Source organism: Salvelinus alpinus, chromosome 13 (genome assembly GCF_045679555.1).
Source record: "Salvelinus alpinus chromosome 13, SLU_Salpinus.1, whole genome shotgun sequence".
Lineage (NCBI taxonomy): Eukaryota > Metazoa > Chordata > Actinopteri > Salmoniformes > Salmonidae > Salvelinus > Salvelinus alpinus.
In genome coordinates this window covers 41,740,137-41,759,411 of record NC_092098.1, presented here as the reverse complement: position 1 = coordinate 41,759,411, position 19,275 = coordinate 41,740,137, and the positions used below count along the sequence as shown (strand labels likewise).

Sequence of the window (19,275 nt, the reverse complement as noted above, 5' to 3'; positions counted from 1 at the left end):
TGCAATGGCCATCTCCATTTCCGGACTTGAACCCCATTGAAAACCTGTGGTTTGAATTGAAGAGGGCAGTCTATAAGCACAGACAAAGGATATCAAAGTATTACTGGTTAAACAAAATCTTTCTCTGAGCAATTGTATTAGTATAAAATAAGATCATTGTCAAAATGTTTGGAGCATACAATATAGTTCAGTATTTGTATAATTTATTTTATACAGTCATTTTTGCTCATCTTTATCAATGCTGACAATAATTTCAGATGTGACCATGTGCACACATGCACATCATACAGTGTACACACTAGTGCAAGGAAATTCACAAATACATGTACACCCACACGTCAACTGTTCTCTCTGTTGCCGCACAGCAAGCGATCCTGATGCATCAAGTCTGGAACCAACAGGACACTGAACAGCTTCTACCATAAGTCATAAGACTACTAAATAGTCCTGGTAGATATTTGGTTTACTATCTGTATTGACCCCCCTTTGCACTAACTATTTTGACTCATCACATACGCTGCTGCTACTGCTCATCATCTATCCTGTAGCCAAGTCACTTTATCCCTACCTCTACGTACATATCTACCTCAATTACCTCGTACCCCTGCACATCGACTCGGTACTTGTACCCTGTGTATATAGCCACGGTACCGTTATTCATTGTGTATTTATTCCTTGTGTTATCATTTTTATTAAATTTGTCTCTGCATTGTTGGGAAGTTCCGTAAATAAGCATTTAACTGTTAATCTACACCTGTTGTTTACGAAGCATGTGACAAATACAATTTTATTTGATTTTGGGGTTTTCAAAACAAACACACATTCTCCGATTCTGAGGAAGCAACAAGGGGAGAGGAGGATTGAGGCACGGAGATCTAAAATTAAGTGGAGAAGCTTCGGGACACTGTGGAGGGACACTGTGGAGGGACACTGTGGGAGGAAAGATTGCTCAGAATGCCACTCTGACAGTGGTGTTACTGTTGTGTTCTCTTTGCCTGGCTAACCAGACTCCCTGCTCTGGCCAAATGCTATACCACGCCCACGGACGTTAGTTCATCTCCGCAATGAGTCTGGATCAGAGAACCTCCCCAACACATTCAGGGCCGTCTAATTGGTACAGAAACCGATGGGTTGGGCCAGAGCCAGAACACACGTGGGTAAATCAGCGGTTTCAAAATTCATAATTGGCTTTGATACTCTGATTGGTTAGAGACAATCCAATCGCTGATGACTTTGGTTTATACAATGCCCCTCACCACAAATGACTTCAATGATGGCATCAGGTTAGCGTTCTCTCTCTCCCTCACTCCCTAGTGTAACAATCAGTGGAGGCCAGCAATAACAATATATGACAGAGGCAGGAGGGAGACGCATTCACAAACACTGGAAACAGATAGAGGTTAATTGAGGAGAATAGAGGAGAGGAGAACTGAGCAGAACCAATGGAAACCAAGGAGAACCGGGGAGAGGAAATAAGAAACAAGGACAAGAGATGAGGATAACTGAGAAAAAATGCAGGGAAAAGAAACTAGAAGAGGCTGATGAGAGGAGACACAAACCAACGAGAGAGGAGAGGAATATGATGCTCTCTTCAAGGCTGCCATATTATAAAGGGCTCAGTAAAAATCTCCCATCCTTGATGCCAGGAATGGACAGATGGCGTGAAAGAAAGAGAGAGAGAAGACGAAGGAAGGGAAGGATTGAGGAAATAGCAGGTCAGGGCAGGGAAGCACTCGGCTACTCCTCCTCCTAACCCTCATCATCTTCCTCCTACCCCTATCATCAGTGTCTCCCAATAAAGACAGATATTAGTCTTACCAGGCGAGCTTGAAGCCCTTCATTAGTGCAGCGGTGAGCAGAAGTGTTGCTGTCCAATGCCCATAGCGAGGTCTCCCCACTCGGACGGCCAGTCATTCCTTGCCATGTTGAGTGGCAACAGGAGGGGTAGTCCCGGGGCCCTAGGTCTGTCCGCAGGGCCCATGTGAGGGGGAGAAAGAGGGGAGCTTGCCCTGGCTCACAGAGAAACGGAGGAAGGAGAAGAGGAGCCAGCTAGCTCAAAATGCTACAATGCTAACACTAGTGCTGATAAAGCTGTCCTTTCCTGCTGCTTGTCCCAAACACTTTCAGCCTCATCTGTGTGTGTTTGTGGATGAGAGTGTGGATGTGTATGTGTGTGTGTGTGTGTGTGTGTCAGAGTGAGTACGGTGGTGGCAGCTGCTCACATGCAAACTCTCCCATATGCAGTAGACTCACTTACTCTCTCTCTCGCTCTGCAGATGAAAGCAAGAGCTGAGCCGCTTGCAGGGCTGAGGGACCTATTGGGCATGCTCCGTTCCTCTCACATCCAATCCAGCGAGCCCCCTCTTTCTCTCTATGAGCTTAGCTCCTCCCCCCAACAGAACAGTACTGTGGCGCCAACCAAACAGTACCGTTTCCCTCTCTATTTCACACACACACTCTCTTATGTCTGTTAGAGTCAGACCCTCGGAGGGGATTACAGTGTGTGTGTGTGTGGCTTCAAACTCCAGGATCCATCAGTCCTAGCAGCTGGCTCTCTAATCTCTTAATGCGGGATAGATGGAGCACACTGCGTGTGTGTGTGTGTGTGTGTCGGTCTGGATGTGAGAGAGAAAGATAATGTGTGTGTGTAAATGAAAATTAGGGAAACCTAATTGTACTGTTTTGTATATGTGTGTGCTTGTATGTTTTTTATTTTATTTTTTTATTTTTTTATTTCACCTTTATTTAACCAGGTAGGCTAGTTGAGAACAAGTTCTCATTTGCAACTGCGACCTGGCCAAGATAAAGCATAGCAGTGTGAACAGACAACACAGAGTTACACATGGAGTAAACAATAAACAAGTCAATAACATGGTAGAAAAAAGAGAATCTATATACAATGTGTGCAAAAGGCATGAGGTAGGCAATAAATCGAATAATTACAATTTAGCAGATTAACACTGGAGTGATAAATCATCAGATGATCATGTGCAAGAAGAGATACTGGTACTGGTGTGCAAAAGAGCAGAACCACATGTGCCTGTGGCTGAGTCAATTTCCGTATTTCCAATTTCAAAATTTCTCTTTGGTCAAGTCACATTCATTGTCACAGGTTGGCATATTTTGTCATGATTCTTGCCGAGGAGGGAAAACGGCAGAGTGGTCACTAGCTGGCAAAGCCACAAACTCATAAAATGTGATCATAAGCCTAACCTTAACCACAATGCTAATCCTAATGCTTAACCATAACCACCCTGCTAACCCTAACCACCCTGCTAACCCTAACCACCCTGCTAACCCTAACCACCCTGCTAACCCTAACCACCCTGCTAACCCTAACCACCCTGCTAGCCCTAACCACCCTGCTAACCCTAACCACCCTGCTAACCCTAACCACCCTGCTAGCCCTAACCACCCTGCTAACCCTAACCACCCTGCTAACCCTAACCACCCTGCTAGCCCTAACCACCCTGCTAACCCTAACCACCCTGCTAACCCTAACCACCCTGCTAGCCCTAACCACACTGCTAAGCCACTGATATTGTAAGTCAGTATTCTATATTGTAATTTATGGACATCTTGGGTAACATTTTCCTAACGTAATGACACACGCAAACTAACTAACATATTATATAGACAGGGGGAGTAAAATTATCATCTGTGACACAATTTATGTTGTAACTTTTCTTAATCAATGTCTGTAAGAAGGAGATGATTACCCTGTTCAAGTAAACACGCTGTATTTTGTACATGGTGCACACAATGCAATCCCCGTATCGTCTATAATAATACTACAGGCCATTTTCTTACAGCATGTGTGTCTAAGTTAAAGAAACTATTTATATGCTGTTTTTGTTTAAATCAACAGGAGCCTTAAGTGCCCATTTAATTGTCAGACTCCTTCCTCATTTGGGTTGAGCTCTGGGTCAGAAATTAGCCTTGCTTTGCTCCCTGCACTATACGTCCTGCTCCAGCACATTTGGCAGCACGCCGACAGGGAAAAGGGGAAGGACTGAAGAGGGAGTTGGAGAGAGAGAGACGGAGGGAGGGAGTGGGCACCGGGGCTGCCTCCCTTTCTCCCTCCCTCTCTCTTTCCTTCTCCCTCTCTTTCCTGCTACAGTCAAGTTTTGCAGAGTCACCTTACCCAAAATGCATTTGGGCCAAGGCTGGGTGTCACATGGCCAAGGACTGTTGTCATGGAAACCTCCCCTTAGATGCATGGGTAGTGCCACGATGACACAGGAATTCAAACCACTCAAAACCAATGACTTGTGTCACGTACATTCAGGTTTCATGAATGTAAACCAATCCATCCTAATCTGGTAAGACACATAAAATATCAGTATGAGTGTTTCTAGTCTGGTCGATTCCACAGTATAGTAACAGAGAGGACTGCAACAGTGATGTACCTATAGCCTACCATGTAATCACAGTGGTTACCTAAAAAAAGTATCCTTTTTGAACTTCAACCTTCCCCGAGTACCCCCTTACTAACACACACCACACGTTTGACTGCGCTTTAATCAACAGGAGGTGGGTTTGAAAATGATTGTATTTTTTACACATTCATAATTGATTTGGATTAATTTAACATTGAAAAATGCCTTTTGACTGCATTTGAATAGCTTCTCAACACATCCAGTAGCAACATATTGATGACTTGAATGTCCCAAAAAAACATTACACTGGTACTCAGACAAGGATGTATCACTACAATATAATGTACCTGCTACAACTGACCAGTGTTGCATTTAGCCCTGGTAACACTAAAGTATTATTCTTAATATTTTTAGACAGCAGTGAAGAGAGGGGGAGACTTAGGGTCATTGAAATGTGCAATATACACTGAGTACACCAAACATTAGGAAGACCTAATATTTGACAAGGCATGGACTCCACAGGGATGCTGGACCATGTTGAATCCAATGCTTCCCACAGTTGTGTCAAGTTGGCTGGATGTCCTTTGCGTGGTGGACCATTCTTGATACTGTACACACAGGAAACTGTTGAGAGTGAATAACCCAGCAGCGTTGCAGTTCTTGACACCCTCACACCAATGCACCTGGCACCTAATACCATACCCTGTTCAGAGGCACTTCAATATCCCTCTGAATGTCTTAATTGTCTCAAAGCTTAAAAATATTTCTTTAACCTGTTTCCTCCCCTTCATCTACACTGAACAAAAAACAAGCATTTAGCTACACTTGCATTAACATCTGCTAACCATGTGTATGTGACTAATAAAATTTGAAGTGGATTTAACAAGTGACTTCAATAAGGGATCATAGCTTTAACCTGGATTCACCTGGCCAGTTTATGTCATGTAAAGAGCAAGTGTTCCTGTTTTGTATACTCAATGTAAGTCCCATGTATTATTATTACAAAACAACATATAGGGTTGAAAGAGAGAGACCTAAGGGCGGACCTGTGAATCGAACCTGTCTGACAGAACTGCGGTATGCCATGCAGGGTGTTCTAGCCGGCCTACATTGCTGCTCTATATTCACTGTAATTGTAGCTCTGGATACGGGCCTGCTGATTTCCTGTGCTTGGTCTCTGGAGACGTGGCTGAGATCACTGTGGACCCAAGGCTCTCCTTACACACGCATGTACGCACGCATACGAACACACACACAGCTATTTCAGCACACACAGCTTCCTATGCTTTGAGCGGCGCAGCAGGGACACACACCAAGCCAGAGTTCAAAGGGCCAGGCCCCAGAGCGCCCACACACTGGCTCTCAGTCCCCTCTATAACCTTATTTGGTATTTTTAGCCACGCTGCTTTATACCGGCCAACCAATGAGAGGGCGGCGCGGGAAGTCAGGTGACAGACGGGTGCCTGTCGAGCTCGGTTAGCATCAGAAACAGAGCCTCTAGGCTGTGGTGCTAATCCCTTAGCCTAGCATCTGCTCTTCTACAATCTGCACCGGGCGAGCCTCCCATAGAAAGATTGACACTGCTCCGGGGTGAAGTGTCCCTTAGGTACAGAACTAGGATCAGCCTTTCTTAACCTAAACCATTCGTGAGGGGAAACACTAAACTGACACAAAATCAGCGTCTAGGGGAAACTTCCCCCTACTCAGCACGGCACACAGTTTCTCTCACGACGCCACCAACACAATATAGTGAGGCTACCGAGACATTAGTAACTCCGCAAGACTATAATTAGCAACATAATTATATGCTATCTAGCACCTTAATCTAAATGAGCACATCAAAGTCAGGGGAGGAGAGGCTGAGGGAATTAGTCTGAGATGGAAAGAGGAGTTTAGTGAAAGACAAAGTGATGGGCTGGAATGAGGGCGAGAGAAACGTTAACAGTTGGGAGTTTTAACTGTTACACCTTAAACCTTTTAGCTCTTGTCTGTCTGTAGTGGAGCGTGTGTATGTGTGTGTGTGTGTGTGTAGGGGTTCAGATAACCCTGGTCTGCTGCATGCTGCAGTATGGTGGTGATGAATCATCAGATGTGGTAATATGAATCCCCGCTGATGCTGTTACTGCTGCATCACTGAAGCACCCTCTATCTCCTCAGATCAGAGCCGCAAACACCACTCTGACCTCTGAACCGAGATCCCTGAACAGATACGCACGCTCAGACAAGCGCACACACACACAAAGATGCATGCACACAAAAACCCCTCTCTTTGCTATCTTCATATGACAATTCCTTTTATTCGTTTGTCCCATGTGGTTTGACTCTCAGGCCACACTGCTCTTCCTTACAAATGGACAATACAGTTCTATTTTATTGAATTATATTCTGCACTGATCTGAAAAGAGGTGAAAGCAATCGGGAACGACTACTGGAAATCTGCTCTCACCTGTTCCATTTCTTAAGATAATTAATAACAAATAATTTGGGGGGGTCTTATATTTATCCTGTTACAGAATTGTACTAGCGTGTCATGAAAATGTCTTTCTTGCATATCCCAACTCCTCCTAAGATGCCTGCAGGGAGTGGGCTCATGGCCAGGGTCACCATTCTCCAGCGCCCTTGGAGCAATTTGGGTTAAGTGCCTTGTTCAAGGGCACAGAGACAGATTGTTTTCACTGTGATTTGATCCAGTGACCTGCCTCCAGATCAGGGCACATGAAGGAAAGGAGTCAAGGAAAGCTACTTTACCCCTTTAACACTAGAACCGCTAAAGCCGCATTCTACTTTACCCCTTTAACACTAGAACCGTTAAAGCAGGCATTCTGACTGCTCATTCATGTATTTATTTTATTACTCTGCCATTTTTAAAGTCATGCTCCCCGCCGTCTTTGTCATTATTTGAAAGGTTTAACCCCGTTGCCCCTCCTTCTCCCGACGGTTGGGCCTGCTCTGCTCATTCTCCCGACATTGGAAGGTGCAGTGGTCAGTTGATAATCACCCTGATACTGAACCTAAACTAATTTCACACATATAACAAATTAAGTAAAGTATGATGGGGACGAATGGGTGAGTTGATGAGCAAGGGGAAACGGACAATGCATAACTACGTAGTAACCAGAATGAAGAACAGGGTGGGCCATTCTTTGTATTGGTATATTCTACTAATAATCTCAAAATGGTATGTACCCTATATCAGTCCACCCAATCAAAGCAGTTTCATCAGTCTACTCTGGCCTACTTGGAGTACACAGTGAGAGCGTGCGTGATTTAGAAGGGCAAGAAGACAAAGACGAATGGATGGATGCACATGTGACACAGATGGCGGGGAGGAATTCAATCATGACATCTCTGATGATTATTCTTCTGATTCTGAGCCTCAGCCTGAATCTACACTTCCGAGGCCAAGTCATAAAAAAGCCAGAACGGTATGCCCGGGCCACCAACAAAGGAGATGGTGAGACAGGGGAAAGGAAGGAACTGCACCGTTTCAGAAAAGATCCACATTGGGCAGCAGGTGAGCAAGTTTCAGAGAATGTGGTGATGAGGCTTGTGGAACCTTATGCTGGCAAGGGGAGAAATGTCACCATGGACAATTTCTTCACTTCACTGTCATTGCCGAACAAGTTGCTTGCAAATAAAACAATCCTAGTCGGCACCATGAACAAAGCGAGATGGGAGCTCACCCTCTCTGCGTAAAATATGCACTTGCACAGCTGTTGTACTCCACAACGGTACTGAAGAATGACAAGACAACACTCACACTATACCAGTGCAAGGCAAGAAATAACATTTCTGTCGTTAGCACCATTTTTCCGACAGCTGCCATTGACAGGACATGACGAGAAAACCGGATACTATTACGCACTACAACCAAACAAGTATTCAGAACCCTTGACTTTTCCCACTTTGTAACCATATAGCCTTATTCTAAAAGTGATTAAATCGTTTTTTCCCCTCAATCTACACACAATATCCCATAATGATAAAGCAAAACATAAGTATTCAGACCCTTTACTCAGTACTTTTTTAAAGCAGCTTTGGCAGCGAATACAGCCTTGAGTCTTCTTGGGTATGAAGCTACAAGCTTGGCACACTTGTATTTGGGAAGTTTCTCCCATTCTTCTCTGCAGATCCTCTCAAGCTCTGTCAGGTTGTATGGGGAGCGTAGCTGTACACATACTTTTGGTCATAAAGTGTAGCTCAGGCTACTAAGCAAAGAGTAGTAGCATAATAAAACTTAAAATTTGTGTTTTGAAAAACATTTTCTTATTTCCATAACGTTTCTTTAGACCTGCCCCCCAAAATGATAATGTTTATCTTTGTGATGGTTTTTCATTTGTACATATAGCCTACAGTAGCCCCAATTACATTAAGCCGTGGGTCGATTTCTCCTTTAGCGGATGGTGAGGGGGCCCGAACGTAGTTATAAATAATTGGTACACTGCAAATTGACCGCAAGAATCCCAAACAGATTTTTTATTTAATTTGTATTTAACCCTTATTTTATCAGGTAAGTTGACTGAGAACACATTCACAGCAACAACCTGGGGAATAGTTACAGGGGAGAGGAGGGGGGATGAATGAACCAATTGTAAGCTGGGGATGATTAGGTGACCATGATGATATGAGGGCCAGATGGGGAATTTAGCTCGGACACCGGGGTTAACACTCCTACTCTTACGATAAGTGCCATGGGATCTTTAGTGACGGCAGAGAGTCAGGACACCCATTTAACGTCCCATCCGAAAGACAGCACCCTACACAGGACAATGTCCCCAATCACTTAAAAAGTATATATTGGACCAGAGGAAAGGGTATCTCCTACTGGCCCTCCAACACCACTTCCAGCAGCATCTGGTCTACCAACCAGGACCAACCCTGCTTAGCTTCAGAAGAAAGCCAGCTGTGGGATGCAGGGTGGTATGCTGCTGGCAAATACAGATGTAGTATTTGACAAAAACATTGAGTATTTTCTAACCTTGATTTACATTGGGATATGATCAGATATGCCTCTCTATTTATGAGTGAGTGTCACGCCCTGACCTTAGAGATCCTTTGTATGTCTCTATTTTGGTTGGTCAGGGCGTGAGTTGGGGTGGGCATTCTATGTTTTTGTTCTATGTTGTCTATTTCTATGTGTTTGGCCGGGTGTGGTTGTCAATCAGAGGCAGCTGTCTATCGTTGTCTCTGATTGAGAACCATACTTAGGTAGCCTTTTCCCACCTGTGTTTTGTGGGTAGTTGTTTTCTGTTTTTGTGTCTGCACCAGACAGAACTGTTTCGCTTTCATTCTCCTGTTTGTTGTTTTTGTTCAATTTGGTTATTGGATTAAATTATGAACACTTTAAACGCTGCACCTTGGTCCACTCTTCCTTCAGCCCACGAGAATCGTTACAGAACTACACCACCACCAACGGACCAAAAAGCGTGGTAGGAAGGAGCAGCATTTGTTGGAGAGTTGGACATGGGAGGAAATCCTGGACGGCAAGGGACCCTGGGCACAGACGGGAGAGTATCGCCGTCCTAAAGAGGAGCTGGAGGCAGCTAAGGCAGAGCGGTGGCGCTACGAGGAGTTGGCTCGGAGCCGTGCACGAGAGGCAACCCCAGAATTTTTTTTTGGGGGGGGTGGGGGTTGGGGCACACTGGGAGATTGGCGGAGTCAGGTCATAGACCTGAGCCAACTCCTCGTGTTTGCCGTGGGGAGAGTGTGACCAGGCAAGCACTGTGTTATGCGGTGAAGTGCACAGTGTCCCCAGTGCGCACTCATAGCCCGGTGCTCTACATCGCAGCTCCTCGCATCGGCCGGGCTAGAGTGGGCATCGAGCCAGGAGGGATGGTGCCGGCTCAGCGCATCTGGCCTCCAGTGTGTCTCCTCGGCCCGGGTTATCCTGCGCCAGCCCTACGCACGGTGTCCCCGGTTCGCCAGCACAGCCCAGTGCGGCCTGTTCCAGCTCCCCGCACTTGCCGGGCTACAGGGGGTATCCAGCCAGGACGAGTTGTGCTAGCTCTGCGCTCGAGACCGCCAGTGCGCCTCCACGACCCAGTGTATCCGGTGCCTCGGCCAAGGAAGAGGCCTCCTGCATGTCTCCCCAGCCTGGTGAGTCCTGTGCCTGTACTAAGCCCTAACCCTCCTGCATGTCTCCTCAGCCTGGTGAGTCCTGTGCCTGCTCCCAGAGTCAGGCCTCCTGTGTGTCTCTCCACTCAAGTGATGATCCATGGCAAGAAGCCTCCAGTGATGATCCATGGCAAGAAGCCTCCAGTGATGATCCATGGCACGAAGCCTCCAGTGATGATCCATGGCACGAAGCCTCCAGTGATGATCCATGGCACGAAGCCTCCAGTGATGATCCATGGCACGAAGCCTCCAGTGATGATCCATGGCACGAAGCCTCCAGTGATGATCCATGGCAAGAAGCCTCCAGTGATGATCCATGGCAAGAAGCCTCCAGTGATGATCCATGGCACAAAGCCTCCAGTGATGATCCATGGCACGAAGCCTCCAGTGATGATCCATGGCACGAAGCCTCCTGTGTCTCTCCACTCCAGTGACGCCCTTCAGTCCGGAGCCTCCAGCGTCGAACCCCAGTCCGGAGCCTCCAGCGTCGATCCCCAGGAGAAATAATTCAAGAAGTTTCATTGAAAATGAATCTGTTTTGGTGTTGATTTTTTGGGGGGGGCTCTGTTACTGTACTCTGGCACACTGTGATGTTGGCAATGGCCAAAATGACCTGAGGAGTGGATGTGTATTTGAAGTGGGTGGGTTGGAACCTTTGAAGTTTTTTTTAGAGCCGAGTTCAATGGAATAGTCCCAAAAGTGCTACATCTATTTCTAATTCTAAATAGCTTAATTTATTGTGATGTACATTTGTACAGGTTGTAAAAAAAATGTGTGAGGTGAGCAAAGGCCCTTCGAGCTCGGAGGCACCCCGAATCAGGGGACTGAGGGGGCGTGTGCTACGCCTTCATGGGAGAGGGTATACCAGTTCAAGGCAAGCTTGCAACACCAGGTCAGCGGAGTCAATCACCACCTTCCGGAGACACCTGAAACCCCACCTCTTCAAGGAATACCTAGGATAGGATAAAGTAATCCTTCTAACCCCCCCCCCCCCCCCCCTTAAAGAGTTAGATGCACTATTGTAAAGTGGTTGTTCCACTGGATATCATAAGGTGAATGCACCAATTTGTAAGTCGCTCTGGATAAGAGCGTCTGCTAAATGACTTAAATGTAAATGTAAATGTAAATGTGTCTGTTACTTGAACTCTGTGAAGAATTTATTTGGGCTGCAATTTCTGAGGTTGATAACTCTAATGAACTTATCCTCTGCAGCAGAGGTAACTCTGGGTCTCCCGTTCCTGTGACGGTCCTCATGAGAGCCAGTTTCATCATAGCCCTTGCTGGTTTTTGCGACTGAACTTGAAGAAACTTTCAAAGTTCTTGACATTTTCCGCATTGACTAACCTTCATGTCTTAAAGTAATGATGGACTGTCATTTCTCTTTGTTTATTTGAGCTGTTCTTGCCATAATATGGACTTGGTCTTTTACCAAATAGGGCTATCTTCTGTGTACCCTACCCTTGTCACAACACAACTGATTGGCTCAAACGCATTAAGAAGGAAAGAAATTCCACAAATGAACTTTTAACAAGGTACACCTGTTAATTGAAATGCATTCAAGGTTACTAACTCATGAAGCTGGTTAAGAGAATGCCAAGAGTGTGCAAAGCTGTCATCATGGCAAAGGGTGGCTACTTTGAAGAATCTCAAATATAAAATATATTTTGATTTGTTATTTCATAGTTTTGATGTCTTCTCTATTATTCTACAATGTAGAAAATAGTACAAAATAAAGAAAAACCCTTGAATGAGTAGGTGTCCAAACTTTTGACTGGTACTATACATCCTGACAATGTTTGGCTCCACATACAGCTGTGAATCAGGCCTCTCCACAATTAACTTTATTAAAAACAAATACCGCACCAGGCTCAGCAATGAACCCCTGCACCAGTGTCTCAGAGTTGCTCTCACACCATTTGTGTCAAGGCACATATACATTGGTTCACAGCGCACTTTTTGCATAGACAATTATGCAACCACTTTTGTTCTTCGGCAATGTTGATGCATGTTGCACATGTTTACATTAAAAATAAATAAGTTGTAATTAATTCAAATTCTTAGTCTCATTTAATGTATATTTCATATAACATGTTTCCTAAGTCATAGACGACTATGTTTGTTACTGCGCTGTACCACAGAGCCGATAAAGGACGATATCCATCCTGATCTTTGCCACCTAAGACATTTGTGTCACTGGACAAACACCCCTGGTGTAGACTGTGTAGAGCCCTTTAGTCAAGTGTATTCAACCTCACCAGTGCTCAGTGTGAGGAAATGAAACTAAAAGAAAGAAAGAAGAAAGAAAGAAAGAAAGAAAGAAAAAGAGAGAGAGAAAAAGAAAGAGAGCGAGAGCGAGAGAGAGAGAGAGAGACTAGGGGAAATTCTCTGAGACTGTGTTGTAATGTGTACAGCCTCCTTGTGATCAAGCCCAGAAGACATTTGATGAGAAAAAAAGGAACAGTTGCTTCAAAGCAACTTAACACCTCCAATTTAACACTTGGGAATTGAACACCCTTCTTTAAAACAGTCCCCCTCTCCCTTCACTCTCTCTCTTTATCTTTCCTTCTCCCTTTCTCTCACACTCGGTCATGCACATTCTCCCCTCTCTCTAAATGACTCTAAACCTGCACTACTGTGTAGCAGTCCTCCTGTGTAGCAGCACTGCTCTCTAGTGGAATTATCAGAACAATGCAGGTACTTCACAGACCTCAGACCACACATCATCATCAACATCTCTTTGCACGCTAGCAAGTTGGGTTAAGTTGGCTGATAGGCCAATTAAAAACATAACGTCTTCCAAAAGTCTTTATGAGCAATAGATACCATTTTTATTTGCTCTCTCATTGTCTTTTAAGCATTCACCCAGCTGCTCACAAGCATGCATGTTTGAACATGCATATGCACGCAAGCGTGCAGTCACACACACAACCCCACAAATACGAACATGCTACACACCTCTCCTCCCGGCGATGAGGGGTCAAGAAGTGAGCAGAGTCCTCCTCATGGCTGCTTTGTAGGCTGCTCTCCCTGCTGGGGAAACACACCACAAAGAGACAGTGTTAGGTGTAATGTGTGTTGTAGGCTGCTCTCCCTGCTGGGGAAACACACCACAGAGAGACAGTGTTAGGTGTAATGTGTGTTGTAGGCTGCTCTCCCTGCTGGGGAAACACACCACAGAGAGACAGTGTTAGGTGTAATGTGTGTTGTAGGCTGCTCTCCCTGCTTTTACGCTGCTGCTACTCTCTGTTTGTCATATATGCAAAGTCACTTTAACTTCTTTGGGGTAGGGGGCAGTATTTTCACGTTCGGATGAAAAGCATGCCCAGAGTAAACGGCCTGCTAAAAAGCCATAAAATCTAGAATATGCATATTATTAGTAGATTCGGATAGAAAACACTCTGAAGATTCTAAAACTGTTTGAATGATGTCGGTGAGTATAACAGAACTCATATGGCAAGCAAAAACCTGAGAAAAAATCCAACCAGGAAGTGGGAAATCTGAGGTTGGTCGATTTTCAACTCAGCTCCTATTGAAGATACAGTGGGATATTGGTAATGTTGTACTTCCCAAGGCTTCCACTAGATGTCAACAGTCGTTAGAACCTTGTTAGATGCCTCTACTGTTTAGTGGGGCCGAAGGAGAGAGGAATGAGTCAGGTCTGCCATGAGGTGACCATGCTCTAACCATGCGCGTTCACGTGAGAGCGAGCTCTGTTCCATCGCACTTCTGAAGACACAAGAATACGCCGGTTGGAACATTATTGAAGAATTATGTTAAAAACATCCTAAAGATTGATTCAATACTTCGTTTGTCATGTTTTTACGGACTGTAATATAACATTTTAAACTTTTCGTCCGTACTTTCCGCTGGACCTGCCCGCGCGTCGTGAGTTTGGAAAGTGTACTGAACGCTAGAACAACAAGAAGGAATTTGGACATAAATGGACATTATCGAACAAAACAAACATTTATTGTGGAACTGGGATTCCTGGGAGTGCATTCTGATAAAGATCATCAAAGGTAAGTGAATGTTTATAATGTTACTTCTGACTTCTGTTGACTGCATAATATGGCGGCTATATTTGTGACTTGATTGAGCTCTGAGCGCCGACTCAGATTATTGCATGGTTTGCTTTTTTCGTAAAGCTTTTTTGAAATCTGACACAGCAGTTGCATTAAGGAGAAGTGCATCTAAAATTCCATGCATAACAGTTGTATCTTTTAGCAATGTTTATTATGAGTATTCCTGTAAATTGATGTGGCTCTCTGCAAAATCAAAGGATGTTTTGTGACTTCTGAATGTAAGGCGCCAATGTAAACTCAGATTTTTGGATATAAATATGAACTTTACCGAACAAAACATACATGTATTGTGTAACATTAAGTCCTATGAGTGTCATCTGATGAAGATCATCAAAGGTTAGTGAATAATTTTATCTATATTTCTGCTTTTTGTGAATCTCTCTTTGGCTGGAAAAATGGCTGTGTTATTCTGTGAATAGGCACTCACCTAACATAATCGTTTGGTTTGCTTTCGTCGTAAAGCCTTTTTTAAATCGGACACTGTGGTTGGATTTACAACAAGTGTATCTTTAAAATGGTGTAAAATACATGTATGTTTGAAGAATTTTAATTCTGGGATTTCTGTTGTTTTGAATTTGGCGCCATGCAGTTTCACTGGCTGTTGAAGAGGTGGGACACTACCGTCTCACGTACCCTAGAGAGGTTAACTATACATTCATGTACATACTACCTCAATTGGGCCGACCAACCAGTGCTCCCGCTGATAAAATAATTTATACGTTTAAAGAAAATGATTAAATAATTCCACTCTGAAGAGAGACACTCCATACTGTCTCCACCCGTGGAGGGGAGAAACTGTTAGGCTTGCAGAAAATTATCAAACATGTTGCAGATTAAACAATGTATCTATATAGTGGAAAAACACAGACTGTCTGAGCAAGGCGTAGCTTAAGATTTGAACTTGTATGTATGTGTGTAGGATATCTACTGTTTGTGTGAAGGTATGCGTGTAAGGAGCCAGTATAAAATTGATGTTTTTGTACAATGAACTAGAACGTTCTCGTGAATAAACGTTTTGACTATTGTAAGCTGGGACTCTTGTTTGTATCATTCAACCAGAATCTTACAAACTCTGGGTTGCAGACTGAGTAGATTAATTGAAGTTAATGAACATTGATAACAAAATTCTCATAAAAATGTGGTCTTTCGAGCCGGATTCCAATACCTGTTCCTGTCGTCCGAAGGTAACACGCCGAAACCTAAAATAGGTTTTGTGAGATAGAATTACCGTCCTATGCGAACAAAATAACTCAAATGGTCAATTAACAAGAGTGAATTGACCATAGATCTGATTCAAAAGACAATACTGAAATAAAGTCAAAAAGGAGGAGAGGCGAGAGATTTGAATGAAATGAAACGAGGTAACCTAATCAAAGATCCAAAATTAATAGATTGGAATTAAACGAAGATAAACTAGTCATAGATCCAAATTAATAGTCATAACACAACAAAACCAGGTTAAAATGGGAAGTAAAGGTTCTAAGGGATGTGGAAAACTTACGGGCGATGAACGATGTATGGGGTTAAAAGATAAACGAAATATCGATTATGGCCTAAAATGGAGAAAGAAATATGGGTTTTGAAGGTTGCCTGGATGTGGGGAAATTGGAGTCTATGATTACACTAATGCATAAATGTGGAAAGGATGAGAATAAGCAGAGAGAACAAGGTTTTAACTAATAATGGGAGATAAATCCTCAAAGGAGGTCCCGGAATTAACCGGGGATGAGAGGTAAATCTAATGCCCAAAATGGAGAAAGTAGTACGAATTTGAGAGACGTCTAGATGTAGAAAAATTTGAATGAATGATAAAGTAGATACATAAGACATGTGTAGATAGTCAAGGGAAACAGCAGGTCGAGGGTTAGATACCTGGCTGTCTGAAGCCCGGGAAAGAAGTTAAGGCAAGCGTAGAGAAAGCGTGAGAGAAAGTTACAAGAAGGATATCAGCAGGGGGAAATGATGTGCGTGTGAGACCTAATAACTTATCAAAAGTCACAATAGTAATTATTCCTAAATTCTGAGTAGTGAAAAAAGTCAAGAGAGGAAAGGAAGAGGGAGATAGTAAGAAGAATCATCGCCGGAGAAATGCCTGGACCTTTAAATTAGGGTTATTTTCTGGGAATTGTCTCGGTAGGACGTGCCTGATTTTACGACTACAGACAATTATAAATAGGGTTATTTGCGAGGAGTCTTCATCATTTCAAAAGCTTTGGTGGTCCAGGGGTATAATTCTCACCTACTACGCAGGAGACCCAGGTTCGTATCACCAATAGACAAACATTTTTGGTTTCTGATTGTAATTCAACTATTGATATGTTTTGCCTGGAAAGATACTGTTGTTAGTGTTTGTTTAAGATATAAACTGAACGTTTTAATAGCTTGTTTAGGTTAAATTGAAAGACTAATTCATTCAAAATAATAGCGAGGCGATTTCGATGTAATATGGAGTCGTATTTAAATAACTGAATCACAGATAATGGCGATAGAGTTGTGCCCACCGAAATGTTTTATATTCTTATGGATTGACTGATGCATGTTATAAGTTTGGCGACTTACATGTTACTTTTAAGTCTTGGACATTTCATAAGGGTGAAGCCGAAAGAGAAGGGACAGTTGTAAAGTTTGGTTTTAATCTTACAATAGAGGTAAGGCAGAACGTTGTTTGAGTAGAGGTTATATTTTTGCCCACTGGTAAGAAGAGGAGAGTTGGTTGTGGGCGCTGGGCTATATTTGGCTGTAAGGGATTCAGGTCTGAATAGTTGAATTGTAACAGTTTTGTGATAGTTTCTGGTTATTGAGTCTTGGTTTGATTGTTTAGGTAACACCAGTGAATTTGAACAGGAAGTTAATGTATTCTAACTTTATAATCTGTTTCCATTACGTGGAACAATGTCAGGTCAGTAAAGTGGATTGCAGGTTGAGTTCATTTTATTTTACAGGGACAGTGCACATTAATCACAGTTGTGTGTGTCTAATGGCAGGGTATTCCTATCAGGACTTTGAGAGACTGTTTGCAGACAGACTGAATGGGTTTTAATGTTGCAAAGCAAGCTTGGGCCAAACTAGTCAAGTAGTATGTTAAGTAGGGGAATTTCATAGATTTTAAGTACAGTATTGTATCCAAGGGTAGCACATGTTCAATTAAGTACATATAAACATTGAGGAAGTTTAAAACTAATGATTGGAGGGAGTACAATGGAATTATCATTATTATTAGGTTTTGTTTGTAGTCAACGTTTGGGTTTCTGAATCGGTGTAGTATAATGAATGCTGACCAAGTGTTTTTTTCTGGGAAAAGGAGTGTTTCATTGTCTCTCTTTGGAATGTTTCCTAGAGCCACAATATCTTAAAGGGGTACACACACATATGGCATTTTAGAAGTTTTATTTTCTGAGTTTTAATTAAACACATAAATTATTTAGATAAGGGGTTGTTCTGGGTACCTGGGATACAACATGTAGAAAATGTTTGATGGTTTTTCTTTAATTTGTCTAATATAGTAAGAAATACTTATTTGAAAGGGTGGTATGACTTTTGACCTCTATCATGGCTCTCCTGTGTGGTCTGATCAGCCTCATGGGAGGGCCATTTGGATAATGAATTTGAGGTCATTTGTAATACTGATTTAAGGTAATTTGTGTAAGTGATAATTATGATGGAGTTTATAGTTCTTTGACATATTTGAAATTTGAACCAATGAGAAGAAAGAAGAGGGCATAACCTTTGACTAAGGGTAGACTTCCTTAAGTCTCTCTTCCTATGGCCACAAGGGTACAATAATTTTTCTTTGTGGAGGGTTTCAGAGTAGTGATTTTGATCTGATTATTTTATTTGAAACTTTGTTTTAGCTTTTGACCAGTAGTAGTATTTTTCATACAATACTCTCATGGAGAATTATGGGTTAAAAATGGGGCAAAGGTGGGTTTATAAAAAACTGTCAAGGTTATTTTGAAACTCCCACTATTTTGGCTTAAGTAATGGTTAGTAATCTAGCAAAGTTTTATTTTCCCATACAGCTGTTGTTGTATGCAGTGTAAGAAATGTAACACAACAAGGCTGTGAAATTGATATAATAGTATTATTATATTTTGTTGTTGAACAAGGTTATAATGTTAGCAAGAATAAGTTTAATAATGGTAGACTTATGTAAGGATTTAGAACATATCTAAGCAAACAGGACAGGGATATATGACATCTGTGGTGATTCAGGATCATTGAGAGTAATCGAGATAAACTTTATCAACTAGGTAATAATCTTAGAGATTACTACCATAGACATGTTAATTTTTCAAAAGATCCATGAGTGCAGACAGTGAGACAGTGAGACATGTAGTCAATATTTGGAAACAACCCATATCTGTTATAAGAAAGAGCGACAGACAGATAGTAGAAAAGGCAGACGGAGAAGGGGCCCCCGCCGTATGCTGAGCCCTAAGTTGACCTTGATGGTTTCAGAGTATTAGGAGGAGGAGGAGGGGGAGGGGGGGGGGGGGCAGGAAGGAAGTGAGCAAGATAGAGAGAGAGCAGAAGGAATTTGAGGAGAATGAGAGGGAGAGACTGGGAATGAGGAGCAGGAGACCGGGAGCGTTACAAAGGTTAGAATCTCATTATAAGCCAGGATTGAGAGAAGATAGAAGTGACACAGAATAGTTAGATGACAATGAGAAGATACCCCAATTCCCACTCATAACCTTACC

The 19,275-nt window shown here is 43.0% G+C and overlaps 1 protein-coding gene across 4 annotated transcripts in view; it reads right to left on the bottom strand.

Moving 5' to 3' along the window:
* LOC139537711 (protein Aster-B-like) overlaps nt 1–19,275 on the bottom strand; it is a 123,341-nt gene that overhangs the window by 61,626 nt on the left and 42,440 nt on the right. For 3 of the 4 annotated variants that reach the window (XM_071339331.1, XM_071339332.1, XM_071339335.1), the window contains one exon: nt 13,449–13,523. In XM_071339331.1, the coding sequence (XP_071195432.1) occupies nt 13,449–13,523 (75 nt within the window). Of the gene's footprint in view, nt 1–1,818; nt 2,274–13,448; nt 13,524–19,275 lie in introns of those variants that run through there. The other variant, XM_071339334.1, reaches the window with a different exon arrangement.